This window comes from Etheostoma spectabile, chromosome 17 (assembly GCF_008692095.1).
Source record: "Etheostoma spectabile isolate EspeVRDwgs_2016 chromosome 17, UIUC_Espe_1.0, whole genome shotgun sequence".
NCBI lineage: Eukaryota > Metazoa > Chordata > Actinopteri > Perciformes > Percidae > Etheostoma > Etheostoma spectabile.
This window is the reverse complement of record NC_045749.1, coordinates 18,469,136-18,487,051: the sequence shown is the minus strand read 5'-3', so window position 1 is coordinate 18,487,051 and position 17,916 is coordinate 18,469,136. Positions and strand designations below refer to the sequence as shown.

At 42.5% G+C, this 17,916-nt stretch overlaps 4 protein-coding genes across 12 annotated transcripts in view; 2 read left to right on the top strand and 2 right to left on the bottom strand.

Annotated features, from left to right (window-relative positions):
* The window catches only part of mymx (myomixer), a 27,930-nt gene extending 24,335 nt beyond the window's left edge, over positions 1-3,595 (top strand). For all 5 annotated transcript variants that reach the window (XM_032541245.1, XM_032541246.1, XM_032541248.1 and 2 more), the window contains 10 exons: positions 1-39; positions 691-825; positions 940-1,014; positions 1,107-1,193; positions 1,282-1,373; positions 1,467-1,552; positions 1,638-1,701; positions 1,812-2,029; positions 2,487-2,633; positions 2,727-3,595. The exon at positions 1-39 is cut by the window's left edge and continues 1,812 nt beyond it. In XM_032541245.1, the coding sequence (XP_032397136.1) occupies positions 1-39; positions 691-825; positions 940-1,014; positions 1,107-1,193; positions 1,282-1,373; positions 1,467-1,552; positions 1,638-1,701; positions 1,812-2,029; positions 2,487-2,633; positions 2,727-2,992 (1,209 nt within the window). In that variant the 3' untranslated portion in view covers positions 2,993-3,595. The remainder of the gene's footprint in view (positions 40-690; positions 826-939; positions 1,015-1,106; positions 1,194-1,281; positions 1,374-1,466; positions 1,553-1,637; positions 1,702-1,811; positions 2,030-2,486; positions 2,634-2,726) is intronic.
* A 4,836-nt stretch (positions 3,596-8,431) lies between these two features.
* Positions 8,432-11,562, bottom strand: ntpcr (nucleoside-triphosphatase, cancer-related). Of its 2 annotated transcripts, none has more exons than XM_032541732.1 (5): positions 11,439-11,562; positions 10,613-10,775; positions 10,416-10,525; positions 9,711-9,913; positions 8,432-9,153 (listed from the first exon to the last, which is right to left on the bottom strand). In XM_032541732.1, exons 1-5 carry the CDS (start codon positions 11,470-11,472, stop codon positions 9,076-9,078), a joined length of 588 nt encoding a protein of 195 aa, XP_032397623.1. In that variant the 5' UTR covers positions 11,473-11,562; the 3' UTR covers positions 8,432-9,075. The 2 variants fall into 2 exon arrangements, with proteins under 2 accessions (XP_032397623.1, XP_032397622.1); XM_032541731.1 differs by having other exon boundaries at positions 9,711-9,920; positions 10,423-10,525.
* A 1,181-nt stretch (positions 11,563-12,743) lies between these two features.
* map10 (microtubule associated protein 10) lies at positions 12,744-15,900 on the bottom strand. The gene has a single exon (XM_032541798.1). The coding sequence runs from the start codon at positions 15,872-15,874 to the stop codon at positions 13,319-13,321; it is 2,556 nt and encodes an 851-aa protein (XP_032397689.1). The 5' UTR covers positions 15,875-15,900; the 3' UTR covers positions 12,744-13,318.
* A 445-nt stretch (positions 15,901-16,345) lies between these two features.
* LOC116705082 (signal-induced proliferation-associated 1-like protein 2) overlaps positions 16,346-17,916 on the top strand; it is an 84,160-nt gene continuing 82,589 nt past the window's right edge. For all 4 annotated transcript variants that reach the window (XM_032540935.1, XM_032540933.1, XM_032540934.1 and 1 more), the window contains exon 1: positions 16,346-16,665. The gene's annotated coding sequence lies outside the window, so the exon portion shown is untranslated. The remainder of the gene's footprint in view (positions 16,666-17,916) is intronic.

Here is a 17,916-nt window from a genome sequence, read left to right as displayed (position 1 = left end):
GTGGGGGAGGAGGTGGACGAGCACTCGGGTTGTTCGAAGGTGAGGTCAGCGTTTGACATACTGTGATGTTGAAAACTTTAAGACTGGATCAGTTCACCCATTACACAACCAAACATGTTCCTACTGGTATGCAGGCATCAGGGCGGGTTTGGTTTTACGTCCCCAGCATTTGAGATATCCGTCTTTGAGATTTCCCCAAGTACAATTGAAGGGATTACAATTTTGTTTGTGATGCTTACAGTAGTGAAAAATTACAATTAAAATTAATTGACCCTGTGTAACATAATTTTAAAATGTAATTATACGTGAGTTATATTCTCCTGTATTCACCCCTGAACTAAAACCTTAAAACATAAACTATCAGCATGTCTAGATATCACCAGAGGTAAGTAGGAACAAGTTTGTACTAACTTGTTTTTTTTTATGTAACTTGGGTGAACTGAAACTTTAACCCACCGTGCCTCATTTATTAGAATCCTAATTAATGCGATAGTATTACATGTACATGGTTATACAATATCGACAAGTGTCTACAATCACATTTATATAGTAAATACAAGCTGTAGTCATTTTGGCCTAGACCTCTAGTTGGGGTCTTTGTTTTGATGTTGATATTAAAGGCAACACAACTGCATGAGCAACTTATATTTGTCATCAGTGATGACTGTGGAATCTTCTTTCTCTGAACAGGACCAGTCCATGAGTCTACTGTCAGTTCATATGGGTTTGGATGGCGTCTGTCAGCAAAGAAAAGCCTCTCAAAGCCTGGACAACATGGAGAGGCAGGACGGATTACTGGCCACAGGAGGGCGCTGTTTCACCCTGGTAGGAGGGACTACAATCCGCCACGCTTTTATTAGTAATAGACGGCTCTCATGATGAACCACAGAGAGGCGTTTTTCTTTTGTGTCTAAATTGTGTTCATTTAAACGCTCTCAGAGTGGAAAGCCTGAGCTGCAGTCTATGGAGGGAACGCTGGAGAGGAAGCACAAGCTGCAGCTGGGAGGAAAGAAAGTAGGAAAGGCTCCGTTTTATGTTTAAGCCTGCATGGTCAACAAATGTAAAGGCCACAGTCAGCAGCACACGCTCTTATCTTATCTTCACAGGCTCCCTCCAGAGGCTGGAACTCCTACCATGCCGTCCTATATAGACACACCTTGTGCTTTTACCAGGATAGAAAGGATACACTGAGGGTAGGCAGAAAAATGACATCAATATGAACAGAAATGATAAATAATTGAATGGAATAGTATGAAGTCAATGATCTGTGCTGTGCTGCAGAGCTCCGCCTGTGGTCTGCCTCTGAACCTCATGGGAGCCGAGTGCTCCCCTGCACCAGACTACACCAAAAAACCCAACTGCATGCGACTACGGTAACACTTTCATAACCACTACATCACAGTGACGATGTTTGACCCTACTGGCATCAACTGGAGGTTGTAATAGATGTTTTTTCTGGCCCTCAGGCTCCGTGATGGGTCTGAATATCTGCTCAATGCCTCCTCACGCTTTATGATGAAGAAATGGATGATGAAAATACAAGCAAACACGGGTGAACATTTTATTCCGAATGCATGCTAATTCTGAGCCGATGTGAAAATGATGTGATTCATTTGCGTTTCTTTTTTTCTTTAAAGAGCGGAGTGAGTCTGTGTCTCCATTGCCAGGTGTCCCAGTTGATAACGACCCCTCCGTTTCCTTGTAAGATATGGCTGTTTAACAACCTCCAAGTCGTAATGTCAACGATGCTTCCAATCTTTACAATAACGTTTTGTGATTAAAACAAAAAATGTGTCCCTCACACCTTCCAGAAAGCCCTTCCTCTGCTCCAGTTGTCATGGTATCGCCAAATGCCACTGCTCCTCCCGCCATGATGTCACCTCCACGTTCCCCAGGCGCAAACCGCCGGGCGCCGCCCAAACCAAAGAGATTGTCGTCCTCACCAGAGAGTTCAGTCACATGGCGCAGAGTAATTTAGGGAGTGTGGATGAGCAGTCGGCCGTCTCATCCTCAGATGGAGGCTGCTGTGGTAAGGTTTTCTGCGGTGTCACACCTGCTTCACATTCACACTTAGTGGAAGCAATACACACCCCACCCACCATCGGTGGGTTCTGAATAGCCCCACTGAGCCACTAGTGGTTGGAGGATGCACTCCAATATGGTGGTTATTGATTGAAAAGGATTATTATTTTCCCAGCAATGATTTCATCAAACAAGCCGTTTGTGCTTGATCCTTCACTCTTGAGGCTACTGTTGAGCTCAAAAAGGTATTCAGGATTTGATTTAGCTTTGTAGTGCTCCAACCATGGAAGAAAATAGCGAATGGCTGTTGCAGGTGCAGTATGTTCCACTAGGGGGAGCTAAGGTATTGTATTACAGGACTCCACAGAGGCAGCTCACATCTGGTACAACAGTAAAAGTTTCTCTTCATGTCCCTCGGCTCTTCTGGCCTTAATGTCTTTCAACAATGTTTTGTCCATCTCTAGATGATGAAGAAGACCGTTTAAAGCAGAAGATGACCTACAGTCTCTCTGGAGATTCCAAAGACAACACCTCCTCCTCCCCTCACTCCCCCGTCTCCAGCGGTCAGGACTGGCTCAGCAACAAGCGTCGCTCCCACTCCTTCACATCAGGTTAGTTTGCAGAACCTAAAGCTATAATGTGCATGTCAATCATAAACAGCTGTGTTGTGGTCTCCTAATGTTCTCTCTACTGTTTTCTCTCAGCAACGTTTCAGAAGATCAAACCCACGCTGCACACCCCTGGAGGCAGAGGCCTGGAAAGAGGCTCCAACTACAGTGTGACTCTTGTAGTTGGAGACAAGTCATCGGACAGCGCGTCCATCAGCAGACGCTCCGAGCCCCCCCCGCCGGCCTCAGCTGGATGGCAGCAGGACACCTGTCAGGACTCGGCTCTGCGGAGCTACGCCAGCCTGCCGCGGCCACGTAACAAGTCCGTCTTCAAAAAGTTCTTTGGAAAAAGGGACCTCTAAGTTTTGAAATCGATTTTACTAATAAAGGTTTCTTTACAAATAGCTTCTAATGTGCAGTGCACTTTTGTTTAAAAGCAAAAATACGCTACTACTGACTATATTTATGATCGGAAGACCTGCAACGGTTTTATTTTTGATGTGTTTCATATAAATCACTTTAAGTCCTTACATACATGAGTGTTTGTATTATGCTTTTTTTTATTTTCTTGTGAAATGAACAGTACTGTGTGAGTGTGCACCGTGTAGTTGTAGATTTGATTCATTGAAAAACACATTTTCTCGCCAACCTTATTTCATATTTCTGTTTGTAGTTTTTGGATTGTCGTGTTGGGTTAACAGTCTCTGTGTAAAGAACCTGACTGCTCAGCAGAGAACCAGTGTGATACCAAAGTTAGAGAATAATCACAGTGACATCACCCTGAATCAGAGTATTATTCTGAACTCATGACATACTTCACATGTACAGCGCATTGACCAAAACATTTTCTTCTTTACACTAAAATCAGCAGTTTGATACTGCTTGAGCTTGTTTGATAATAATACTTTTTTTTTAAATGCAAACTGTAGCGAAGACTATTCATAATAAAATATTAAAAAGCAATGCTTTGCTTCGCCTCTGATTAATGGATGAAAATATGTGTGGTGGAGTTGTGGTGATAATGTGTGTTGTACCAGCTTTGTTGTCATCTCTGGAGGCTTTGAAGAGAAAAGGGATTAGATGAATAGAGAGATTAAAGGCCAGGCTAAGATCATCTTCACATCATTGGCCTTCTATTTACATATTAAAGACATGGTTCAAACAAATCCATAATCAACAGCATAGATACCGAGAAAACCAGACATGCTATGTAGATATGGCTGCATAATGAGTCATATGCATAAAGAGTTTGCAAAATAATGCTGTTTAGCGTTACAAAATATTCAGCGATTCTCTTCGAGATGTCTGAGGGACAGATTGGTTACAGCTGAGAGGGTAATGGCAAAGAAATAGGTCACTTGGTGCACATTTAAAAACATTTTTGGGAAGAATTGTAATATATGAAGAATCTAGAAAAGGCTAAATGGATGTGTGCATGCTTGCTCTTAAAAGGCTGCAGGTGCAGACACTAACCAGGTTGAAATGACTTAAAATGTTAGTTGTTTACATGTCTCATGTCGTATGGGAGCTGAAATTGAAGCAACTAAAGAGGAAGAAGAATCTAATTTTGGCACGACCACTGCACCGCATCTCAGTTCTTGTCGCACTGCCAAAAGTCACAATGCGGTCTTGGCTCGTACATAGGCATACAGTACATACACACATGCACACAGCAGCTACAGTAGCGTATGGAATGGAAACAGCTCGAGAAAGCTCTGCGATTGTGGTGCAAATTTGTCAAAAGCATCCAGCCGAAGCATTAATCACGGCAGGTTAGCAATCTGGGAGTCATTATCGAGACTGTGTGACTCAGCCTCTCACAGTACTGTAAAATATACCCGAAGTTTGTTCTCTTAATATACAAAATCCCCATATAAGTCATGTCCATGTGCCGCTGCATTGATCTGTATGTTATTAGTGTAGACAAGTTAATAATCCACAATGACATCTAGGATATGATTAGCAAATTCACATATGGCACCTATTTTCTTGATACGCATGGAATACAAACATTTGGGTTTTCCCCTCCACAATAAAGACACTTTTTGTGTGTTTTTCCCTCTCTGTCAACTTTGGAATGACAGTCACATCCTTTGCGGCCCCGAGCGACGCATCACCGGCCAATCGATTGATCACCATAACCTCCCCCCCCCCATCTTTGTGTCCATTCCGTGCCCTCTGACCTCCATATCATGCGCTGACATCTCCTGACTGCTTCCCTTACAGCTGTGGGGGTTTCAACCCTCCCCTGCAGAGACAGTGATACACACACTCTGCTTGTGTGTCACCGCACTGTAGAGGCTTCCTCTCTAAGTGTGGGATTATATGGCTGGGCAATGGATTTGTGCACCACAGAACACAACACCCGCGCACTTCTCCACCCTTTGTTTGTTGCATTTCCCCTGTCTAACCACTAATAACGGCCCTCGTGACAAATCCTACCGAAAGGTGAGGTGAAGTCTATGTTTTGTGATGTAGCGAAGTAAGGAGTGACTCACCAGGGGTTACCACAGTCATTTAAAGAGATCCGGAGATCACAGGGAACCATTAAGGTAGTGTAACAGGAGAGGGATGGCCTCGGGCCGCGAAAACGCTCCTCTGGAAAGATGCATGACTATTACACGTCGCAGATTTCTACGGGGGAATATGGTAATGATTGCTCCTTAGTATCATAGTTCACCCATTCGTTCAAAATAAGTATAGATATGTCATTGGTTTTGGAAAATAATACATGCTACATATTTTATAAATAGCAAAGGAAGAAATTTGTTGAAATGGTGCGAAGATTTAAACTTTGTTATTGCTATTTTAATTCTTCTTTGAGATTTTGATCCCGGACTTAAAAAGCAGGCTTGCAGAGGGGGGTGCTTGTGGCCGAGATACAGGCTTTGAAAGCCAACACTGTCTGCCTCCAGCCCCGGGGAGCCCATGAAAGTGATGTAATGGGTAGAGTGGTTTAGGACTCATTGGTGGTGGGCAGCAGGATGGGATAGTGGTTAGGAATCCAGATCAAATGGCTTCATTTCCACAGCCTTTGGATCCTATTTGACATTAAATGCCCACCTGTAAAGACCAGTGGACGTTAGTTATGCCCACGCATGACGTGAATTAAAGCTCAATTACAGCTTTCTGAGGATATATTTGAAATGCCTGTGGGCCATGCAAAGCAAAGCCTTCCTACCGCGCTCACATACCCAATACATGCTGAGCAATTACCTTGATTTAAGGGAGCACAGCTCAGTGCTTACAACGTGCAAGCTTTGGCACTGAGAAATCTGACATCACAGATGCTTTGAAGCTTTAGCTCCATAAATCACACCATCATCTTGGGAAATAAACTGTGAATTTGAAGTCCGGCTTTGGGAAAAGCTGAAGCATGCTTTTGTGTATCTCCTACCGGGTCTTTGAACAACATGTCCGATTTTCATCAGCTGTGTTTGGCATTTTGGCCAAGGGCTTTTCAGACAATATATCATAATATGGGACCCCCCCCCTCCCCTCCCCTACAGCTGTCATTGTGCCTCCTGGGCCGGTACCACAAAGTGTAATAACTGGAGAGACATGTCCTCATCTAAGCCCCGGCTTCCCGCCATCCCCCCCACTACCCCTCCCTCCCAGCAGCAAGCTCCCTTTTGTCTTGAATTGTTGGTAAGCTCCTTGCATTTCTGTGTCCTCCATGTGTGGAGGGATAAAGGGTACAGGGTGCCACATTGACATCTGTCCCACACCCGCAGATATGGTGTGAATGCATCTCTGCGATACGGATATTGAATAACTTCTCATATGGCTTTACGCTGGATAAATACATTCAAGTCCCCGGACAGTGAATCCCATTGTTACAGCTGCACAATGGTTACATACGGACAAACGCATGGTGTTAACAATATAATACCAAGCATGATGACCATGTGTCTGTTAAATAAAACAAAACATAGTAATCCAATACAGAGGTTTTTTTGAGGATGGAAAGTGTTTCTCTTCTGTGTAAAAAAAAAAGAAAAATAATGATCTTTATGGATTTCAATTATTTAATTCTGTATCCCAAATTGGTGTTATGATACAAAGATTTTATACACGTTAAGACGTAACCCCACGCAACCCTGTCAGATGAACTGAAAGTACCACTTTATCAACAATACTCTACTATCTATACTTTTAGCTATTTCAACTGCTGGTTTTCATTGAAATAAAAAGAACATTAACACAAAGTAAATCAAATGTTTTATTTCTATTTTATTTTTATGTTTAGTTTCTCCACAATCTTTCAATGTACCCTCTGGCAACAGCAAACGTACCCCTGGCTGGGGTTATTGCTGCAAATGATATGCCAATAATATCACAATATGGTTGCTAATCACATCAAACGCATTCACACGCACCCTTTCATTGGCAAAATTGGCAAAGTGTTTGTCACTCACTGTTACATAACCCATCTGCTCCCGTGCTGCAGGGTGCTAAGGGATCAGCTACCAATCAGGAGAGCCCGCCCCTTGTGTTGGCTTCCCGTCAACCCTGAAAAAAAAAGGGTTTTTTCAACATTTTTGTCACTTTTTCAATGTTGTGGGTGAGTTTTTTTTGATATTTTTAATGTTGAAATTCTCAGCGCTTATTTTGACGGCCCATTTTTTGTGACAAAAGAAAAGGAACTGAAAACAGGTCCATTTGTTATTATTATTTTTAATGTAGAAATTTCCAGCGCTTATTTCGACGGCCCATTTTTTGTGACAAAAAAAAGTGAAGTGAAAACGGGTCAGTCTGACCCGAGGACAACATGAGGGTTAAGCAGCGCTGCTGCTTGGCTTTCCCCACTGTAAACCATACCATCCACTCTAATTGCCCGTTAAGGAAGCATGTGCCTACAATAACAATGCAACGGCATATTTCCCTTTTAGTTCAAAAATATGACCATTGCGGTGTTGACTTTGAAGCCGATTCAGCGACTGTCAGTGCCAGTAGATCCAGAGGTGCGGCAGCGGTGGCCACAGAACAGATGCTGGCACAGCAGCATGTCTGACGCAGATCACAGCTGGCAGCTCTCTCTGCAGCCAGCCTGACAGCTCGCATCACTTACACAAGCCGTGTTTGTATTTTTTAAACAAGCCCAAATAAAGCCTTCCATGTATTTTCTCTTTGAAATGACCTAAAGATGCTTTAGTTTTCAAAGAAATATCTTTGCCAGAGGGTTTCTATTAATAACCTTGATACAACTGACAGACATTTAAGGTCACGCAGAGTCAGTGAACTTCCTTCCACACTTGCCGTGTGTGTCTGATCTGAACTATCCACAAACCTCGAATCTTCTTCAGATACTACTTCACATATACCTAATTAGCCTACATTTAGAAATGAATTCATAATTTAAATTAAGAACCTATCCACTCTGTCAGGCGAAGTGTGCCAGATTTCGTTGACAGCGGTGTACTGGCCGTTGCAGTGAGCTTCACTTCTCTTTAAGTTAGCGTGTCTCGTTCTATAGCTGTAAAACCCTTCAGAGGCCTCATTTGAGCTTCGCTATTGGAATAAATCCTTCATGAATGCACTTTGACATTTCAGAAATCCTATATTCAGTAACACTTTTCATCCTTTACCGTAATCTGACTGCACATGGATAGAAATGCCATTATCTCCCAGGATGGAGCATAAAATCCCCTGAAACAGCAGCAAAGTATAATTATTGGTGCTGCTGAGTATGAAAACAACATTAAAGCTTATCATCAGTATGAAACCATTTGAAAAAACAGCTGAACAAATGAACAGTTTCCACCTTTTAAATGTAAGAAAGAACGCAAAACCCAATCCCATTGCTGAAAGACAATACCTGTTTATTTTTCTGTTCTTTTCTTCATGCTAGTGGATGAATAAATCATGACAGGATTGGACACAGTTGCACCGTTAAATATTGATATTTTTCAATGAGCCCACTCAGGTTGACTAGACAAACACAAGGGGGGCTCACATAGCCAAGATCTAAATGAATAAACACTACTCTGCTTGGTACTTTACACAAAATAAAATAGCACCACTTGTCCTAGTGAACAAATTAATATTATAAGCTAACAAATGAGAAATGCTTGCTCGAGTCTATTTTAAACCCACAGCTGAATAAAAAAATAGAACCGCTGTTTTGGGGACCAGCAGTCTTTGGCTCGGAGAGCACTGGATATTTACGCACTAACTGAACAATTTCCCCGCTGTGTTCCATCATCTCACAATTTATTATTTAGCATGCAATCCATTTTAAAGCTAAATGAGAAAGACAAAAAAGAAATGTATGTGTGTACATAAATATATGCAGGTGACACACTGACTCTTCGAGGCAGCTCGGTGTGCCCCTCAAGTTAGGTCATGAACCTGTTATGAAGCAGGGGTAGATTCACTGAGCGGTCTGGCTGTGTGTACTGTATACACACTGACACAAATGAAACAAGCGCAGTGAATCTCCATATTAGCTTGTGTGTTTAAGACAACTTTGTAGTGTTGCTAAAATGTCTTGCAGAATGGCATTTCTGTTTTCCTTAGACACCTAAGTGGGAAAGGAAACAAGCAAACATCATTAAAGGTGGCTAGTAGGCAGTCTGCAGAGAATGTAATATGATACAGCCTGTGCTAACTGTGACACATGTCATGTCCTGTGGGACCTAAGCCTCAGACAATACATTGTCCACTTTGCGATTACCAACCTAATCTCTGGCCTACTGTTTTATAAGTGAAATTACAAATCTTTCAGTATGTTTGCCAAAATGTTGGTTATACTGACACGTCACCTTGTTTCGGGAATAATAACTACTCCATCGTGGAGAGTATTTTGCATGACAATATCGATAACTGAGTCTTCCGTGATAAATTATTTTGACATTTGAGACCACCCTTTGTTGTTCAATCAGTCACGCATGATTTAGCGGTGATCCTGCTTTAATAGAGGGATAATGCAATGCCTCTTCTGCGTTACTGAACAGGCTGACTGCCCTCCTAAGTGTATACAATGCAAACAATGTATTTCTATATAGCTATTGTGAGACTTAAATGCTCCTAAACTGACCTAAATATCTTCCCAGAGAGTGTGCTGGTGTTTGCACTTACAGTGAAGACCTTGACATCTCTGCTGCTCCGCACCTCTTCCACGAGACCCAGAGGTTTACCCTTGGGAATGGGGATGGTGCCCAGGATGGTGCAGGAGGAGCTATCCAAAGTCTGTCTCACTGCCCTGATGAACGACTGGCTAAACAGCTCCATTTTGCCGATCTCATCAATGACGAACACCTTCCTGCTGCCCCCATCTGCTGACCCCACCTGGAGACGAGGGATGTTAGCATTAAGCATGAGCATGCATAAATTAAAAACACCCAGTATTCAGTATTTAGACATTTAGACATTTATGTGGCTAATCTAACATGTGGTAAACGCTCTATCTCAGATAGCATGCCTGTGTCAGTGTTTGTATGTTATGCACAACGGGTGATCAGCAGTGATTACAGAGACTCTTCAAGTCAGATGAAAGTGGAATACGCTGCCGCCAGGGCACAGACACCTTCCTTTACAGCACATGTGGAGGCGTCTCTCCAGGCTCATTTTACATGTCGGATTAATCACGGTCAGTGACAGCCAGACGGCACCACGAACACTAAAAATGTCACTCTGGTATTTATGTGTTTGCAAGCTTCCAATTATTCCATCAATTCGGAGAAAATCAAAGGTTTGATGAGTTGTTAAGTGGAGGAGAAAAGGGAGTGTTTTTGCTTAGCGTGATCTATTGATTGAGGGGGAGTCTTAAAAGCATGTGTTGCTGTCTTACATTTCTGAAGAGGGGGATAGCCAGGTTTTCAAACGAAGGCAAGTCAACCACATACTGGCCGACTGTGTTCTCCCGTCTGCCATGAGATGAACCGGCAACATCTCTGTAGAGTAAAATCAGGTTAAGGTTATTCAAAAGCAGCACGATAAAAGACAGCAGGTCGTTTTTGATAGGATGACAACCCTGCTACCTGATTCGTGACAGGTGGCTCCTCTCTCCTGTCACAGTGACTACATCAAAGCCGACTCTCCGGCCTCCCTCCCTGACCTCCTCGGTGTAAAACCCTTCAACTCCCACTCCGGAGGACACTAAAGCCTCACAGGCTTTTTGCACCAGAGTGGTTTTCCCCACACCTGTAAGCGAAACAAGAGACAATGGAAAAAAAACTGTTAGGTTGTATCACAATTCGAAATTGGGATACTGTATAATGTCAGGATATGTTTAATCCATCCATTAGTGATGCTGGCATCCTTTAATTATAGTCAATAAGGAGTCTACTAAATGAACATAACTTTAAACCAAAATATATTTTTATTATTAAGTCATGCCGACTAAAAAACAGTCAATATTGTATTTAATATAAGATAAGATAAGATAGACTTTTATAATCGCACACTGGGGACATTCCTGTGCTACAGCAGCTCAAAAGAAAGAGCAAAATGACAGAATAACACAAATACACATAGACACAGGAGAATAAATAAAGTATAATAGAAAAAAAAATAGAATTAGTTATAATAATAATAGTAATAATATACACATATTTACACAATGACATATTGCAAAGTTGGATATAACAGATTAATAAATAAGTATAATATATGCATAGTGGGGAATATTGTCCAGTGACGGCCCATATTGCAGAAACTGCTGCATGCTGCATTAAAGGGTCAGACTGCTAACAGGCTAACTTTCATCAGAACCAACGTATTTACTGTCTGGGACACTGGGTCCAGACAGCGGGCTGACTGGTCTGTGTATACAGCGAGTGTTACACGTTGGCTGATAAGTGTTACCTGGAGGTCCTGTCAGAAAAACGTGTTTGAACATTTCAGTTTACACCGTCCAACATGCTGCTACGGCTCTTCCGTACACATTGAGTTGACGCATGCGCGGTAGGAAGCACTACACCTCAGAACGTGTTTAAGCACGTTCAATGGTGGAAGAAGTACTCATATCTTGTACTTAAGTAGGAGTAGCAATACCACAGTATTAGTATTATTATTAATACTGGTAAAAGTATAAGCATCAAATACACTAAAAGTACAAGTACTTTCAGAAAAATGTCTAATGTGAGGCTTGTTTTTTTACTTCACTGCCAGGTAGCTGTCAAGTCTCCTTTGTCCATTACAATACATCCTAATGTATTTGTAAATTATATTGTGTAATAGCCATCTGAATCGGATATATAACAAGTAATTAATGGTATTAGGTACATGTAATGGAGTGAAAAGTACAACATTTGCCGCTGAAATGTAGTGGAGTAGAAGTATAAGTGCAGCAAATGGAAATACTCAAGTAAAGTACAAGTAACTCGTTAACTGTTCAGTAAAGGACTGAGCATATTTAAGATAATTTAATAATGCTAATACGTAAGGTTTTAGTTTATTTAACAAGCAAATTCAACATCAGTGGGTAATGTAAAACACTAGTTAAACAAGGTCTAATTTATAACCTTAGATTATAATATCTCAGTAAAAAACAGTCAACTATCAAAACCAGACAGTATGAATATGGAAACACGACACTTTGAGTTTTACTTAAGTAAAAAGAGCAATATCACTGTGTGAAAAATACTCCAAAAAGTACTAATTATGCAGAATTGACTCGGTCAGTGTTATGCATTATTTTATTGGATTAACATTACTAATGCATATTGCAAGTTTAAAATCATAGCTGGTTGAGGAGAAATAGTCTAATTTGAACTATGTCTTTTACATATTGTATGACAATGCTGTTCAATCCTATATAGATTTATAAAATCTTAATCTCTAAAAATATTATTAGAGCTGTCCAATAAATGCAGTACAGAACAGTAAATGGTACAGTAGTTCCCTCTGAAATGTAGTGGAGTATAAATGTAAAGTAGCATAATATTGAGATACTCTAAATACAAGTACCTTCGAATTCTACTTTCTTACAGTACTTGAGTATATAAACTTAATAATAATAATGAATGACCACTAATGCAAATTAGTAAGGTGCAGTTGTCCCAATGAAACCCCAAAACTGCCACAGATCATATCATAACGCAAAAACCCACCACACCGGTTTGAAAATGAACCAAGTAGCTGCCTCCGTTTTGCTTATCAAATGTTAGCAGGAGGGAAATGCAAAGTAGGCAAGGAAATACCCTGGAATCAGAAACTGCCTTAGGTGCTCCGGAAGATTTTCAGCTTGTGACAACTCCACTGGAAATGAGAGTTTATTATATCAAATCATTTGCATAAACGGTGTGCACAGAGAGATTTCCCATCCTCTTACATGTCACTAAAAGACGGGTCCAACAATTTATGCAAATATACAGTAGCCTAGCCTCTTAACTGAGTGATTAAGATGTCAAATGATCACATTGTGTCCACAAAAAAAAGCTTGTTTTTATTCAGAGAAGTTGTCAGACATAAATGAAAGGAAGATTTACACAGATTTGCAAGATATGTACAACATAGCTACTCTTCTATTTCACCTAATTAGGGGAAATAGTGTAGCCTTGATGTTACCATAATGTGGTATTCTTTTTTAAGATTATTTTTAGGGCTTTATAGGACAGCTGAAGACATGAAAGGGGGGAGAGAGGGGGAATGACATGCAGCAAAAGGCCGCAGGCCGGAGTCGAACCGGCGCCCACTGTGTCGGGGTGCCCGCTCTACCAACCGCGGTGTTCTTTATTGTTTCTTTACATAGTGTAACCAGGGAGTTTGTTGGCCACTAGCTCAGAGATATGCTGATACCCCTTTTTGAAATCCAGAGATCCAAGCTCATCCCCCAGTTCCTCTACCTCTTGCGGTTCAATGGAGGACGCTGATTCTGCAGAAAATCCTGGAACGGAACCGCTGCTCTTGCTTGACCCGCTCCTTGATGACATGCCACTCTCAGTGCTCCTTTCCACTCGACCACTCTCTGTCATCCGTTTCCCGGAGCGCGTGGTCTGTAAGGGAGCCGGCCCGGGGTCTCGGTCACTGTCATTTGAGGAGATGCTGAGCGCCGAGGCGTGGGTTCGCGGCCGTATGATGTGCGTACCCCTCAGAGCGCGCTGTGGAGAGCTGGGGGCTTTGATGGGCACCGGGAGGACCGCTCTCTTCTGCAATCCTTCAGAGTTGCGCAACTCGGGGCAGACAGGAGAGAGCGGAGTCTTGGCTCTAGAGGGCTCGGGGCTACTCACGGGGTCAGGGGAGCAGGAGTAGGGGTCGCTGGGCTCCAGGCTGTTAAAGTCGTCAGCGTAGTCTGCCTCCTGGTTTTCTTCCCCGCTGGAGTCTGAAAATGCAGATTTGGGGCTGCTGTGTCTGCTGCTGACTGAAGATTTAATTTTCTCCCTGTGCCTGTCACATTCAGAGCGGGACTGGCCTTGATTGGATGCACCGTGACGCTCCTTTTTGTCTGTGTTTTGGGACACACTGTCACCAGCCGCACTGGGGATGTGCAAACATTTCAGGTCTCTTTCAGAGAGGGAAGATTGGTCTGAAATTCTCGGAGAGTCCCTGTCTTGTTGGGTTTTCCCATGCAGGGGTCTCTGTTTTCGTTTTGTTTCCTGTGGTGGGGAGCCCACTGTGATGCTTTCAACATTCTCATTCAGACTGGATCTCTGGTTTAATACCGATTTTCTTTTGCTGGACTTCCCAATCTTATGACTTGACATCATCTTTCCTTTTGCCACCCTTGACTCTGTTTCATTCTGTATTAAGTCCATGCATTCATGACGTTTTACTTTAAGGGGAGAAACTTGCTTCAGCCTTAGATTGAATGTTTTAGTTGTACCATATACGAGCTTCTTCCGAGGAGATTTCCTCTCAGTCAAAGCCCCTTGTTGTTTGTCTTTCACCTTTACAGATGCAGGCCTAACTACTGGTGTAGAACAGTGTCTGGGGGAATGTGCATGTTTTAAGTGGGGACTGGTCCCCTGTCTGGTTTTCTCTCGTGGTGTGTTCAAATTCCCCGCTGAAGGCTCCGTGGAAGCAGGCCTGTAAATCCAAGACAGATTGGGATGAACAGACAAGGGCTGGGGGGAGTTCTGGCCATTCAACTGGGACAACTCAACAAGAAGAGCGTTTAGTAGAGGCAACTGTCGTAAGGATTCCCTGAGGGCATTTCGAGTCCCCCCACTTGTTTCTTGGTTTTCTGACACATTTACATCATGTCTAACTCTCTGGTCCATCATTGGAGAACCTGCACCTTCAGTTGTATTTTCACCCGTCTCCTCCTCTGTGTCCTCAAATGTAAAGGCCTCTGAAACTACATTCAGTAATTTGCATTCCCCGCCTTTATTTTGGCTTTTTTCCTCTGCATGATTACTGTAGAAGAGATGTGGCGGACAAAATACAGTTAAATCTTCTTCAAAATTGTTTTCTCGGAGTGTCTGAGGCATTTGGTTTCTTGGCTTGTGGTCAGTCTGCACAGCAACCAAGACACCATTGTCCTGTTTGTCCTCATTTATCGAGGTGTTCTCATTTGATGATTTGTTGTTTTTTATGTTTCTGCTTACATCAGGCTTGTCCGGTGCGGCTGGATAGACAGTCCCACAGTCAGCAGGCCGTGATCCTGCCAGGTCTGGTTGTTCACGTTGTCCTCTGTGTACACTGGTGCTTTCAAGACCCTTCCTTTCTGTCATATGTGGCAGTAAACTAGCTCCCAGATTTAGCAGTTTGTAACTCAGGGAAATTGATCCCGTTTTCTCCCCCCTGAGGTTGCATATCTCAACAACACCCCTCTCTCCGTGAGACGAGGGAGTAGAAGCACCATGTTCCGTCACGGCCTGCCTGATTCTGTCCATCACTTTCGCCAGTGAGATGAGTGAGGTACCAACTAATTTGGGGATCTCTTCTTTCACATCCAACACCATGGCATAGAGAGGGGTGTTAGATAGATGGGTATGCAGTGAGTTCAGGTTCATTTTGAAGAAACAAGACTTCCCTCTGTTAAAGGCGTATTCTCCCTGCTGATCCTGTCCATGCTTAATGCCACCATTGCTCTGTTGAGGCTGATAAATGACCAGCGTCGGAAAGTCCAGCAGTCGTACTCCTAGAGCCAGCTCGTCGGAAACTTGACTGTCTTTATCGACCCGGATACATTCCACCAGAAGCTCAAATGAAAATAGAGTCTCCAAATGTTCGCTATTTTCTCGTCCTGACATCCCGAAATCCGCGTGACAACAACAACAACAACAACAAAACCCCAACAAGCTAATCCAGCTTCTATCGGCTCCATGGAAACAGCTGTCGCGAGCATTTTGCGTCATACAACGGGATACCTGGGGAATGTAGTTTAAGTGGTCCTGTCCTGTAGCACTGATTAGAATGTGTCTTATTAAATGTCAATAATTGTGAATTGTAAAACGGCTGTTTTTTGTTACGCGTTAACCAATAGGACATTGTAAATAATTGAGGAAGTATGTATCCAAAGTAAATAAAAAGAAAAATAGAAGGTAAAAAAATGACAGAATACAGGCTATTTTACACAGTCTATGGCTACATGTAACATGTAACGTTAACTACGAAAACAAGGCACATTACAAACACACTTCAGAGGGATATGATTTTAAAGGGATTTTTTTTTTCAGATTTAAGTAAGCAACGTTTCTCCAGTTCACCAGAAGGTGCCACTGTAGGACTTATTGGGGTTATATAGACTAAAATTAGCATTGTGGTGAATGGCAAAAACGCCACAGGACTTAGTTTACATGCAGGCTCACTACTCCGCCTTTAGCCTGTAGTGGGACTTAGCCTGTTAGTCTCCCTTAAATATCAACCAACAAACCAAACAATAACCGTGTGTGCGGTGTATGGACAGCAGTGAACTGCAGAGTTCACAGGCGTCGAGTGGGCGGAGTCTTTTTCCTTGCGTGTTGTCATCACGGAGATAGGTGCTGGATGGATATCGCTATGGTTTAGTGCCACTTCAGTCTGAGTCTGGAGGCTGACACCGCAAGAGAGACATGCGAGACCGACTACCGCGGCTTCAACTGGTTTTACCCCAGTTAGGATAACTTGCACCGTCGTAGCCTGGACAGGACACTGCTCACATTTGGAGGTAAGACCGTAATGTCATTTTCTCCCCTCCGAGCCGAACAACAAACTAAGAAGGTCCGTACAGCTAAAAGTGAGAGTAGCGAAAGCCGGAGAAAGTCACAGGCATATCTATGATAATGGTGAAGTTACTTTCAGGCACCGAAGCGCTTGCAGTGTAGCCCATGGGACACATGTAAAAGAAATGGACGATATATGGTGTTTCAGCAGTGGGCTAGCTAGTGTCTTAAATGGTGCCGTTGACTTATACTCTTTTGTTAGTTTATTTACCGAGGACCATGTTAGCTTCACGTATCACGTATCATATTCAATGCAAAAATAAGATACATTACATTTTGCATTCATATTAAAACATTTTTTTTGAGCTCTTAATGACATGAAGTTGTCGTCATAGTTTTTGGTAATGGTTGTGGTGGTGTGTATGTGTGCGCGTGGGGGTAATTTGACTGGAGCTGCACAGAAATATGTTTGAATGAATTTGTTTAGTGGAGTGCTTCCATGAAAACGGTGGGGGGCGATAAAGGCATCATTGTCCAACTGGTCATGGATAATAGAGCCTTCACATGCTCATGCTATATAGTCCGACAGGCCATATTTAATTGTTGTTATTATTAGCCCGGAGTGGATTAAAAAAAAAACATATGACATACTTACACGTAGGCCTATAGTGGTCAACGAAAATCACACCCTCTGCTGTTTCCTGTTGTATTGTGTTCTTATTTGGGGTTTCTTTACTTCTTGCAGCAGTGGGAGCTTGTCAGTATGTTCAGACAAAGAACAATTTCCCCTAACATCAGATTTGTTTTGATTCTCTGTACACAATATCTGGCAGTCTGCTTGTACACGGCATGTAGCTTACAGTTGTGCTTCATGACTTGCTGCTTCTAGTGGCCTATTCAGCATACAATGTACTGTATACTCCACTGGGAGAGTAAACAAGTCAAATGTTGTTTGTCGTCCAGCACCATATCCTTTGCTGTCTTCCTGCAGGAAGTCAAGCCTTCATACTAACTAACTAACTTCCCAATAAAGGGAAACAAACAGGCTAGACCCATTCCTCCGCTGTTGGCTGGGCTGCAGACACAACAAATAGGTGCTCTTGAGTGTAAATTCAAGTTTCCATTGTTTCATTTTTGATGCTCTGGATTCCTGCTGGCCTCACAGCTCCTATCTGAACAGATCAAGCATAAAGAGTTATTTCTCCTGGAGCGTTGAAATCAATAAGACACTATTATTTTTCACAGGGTTTCATGTC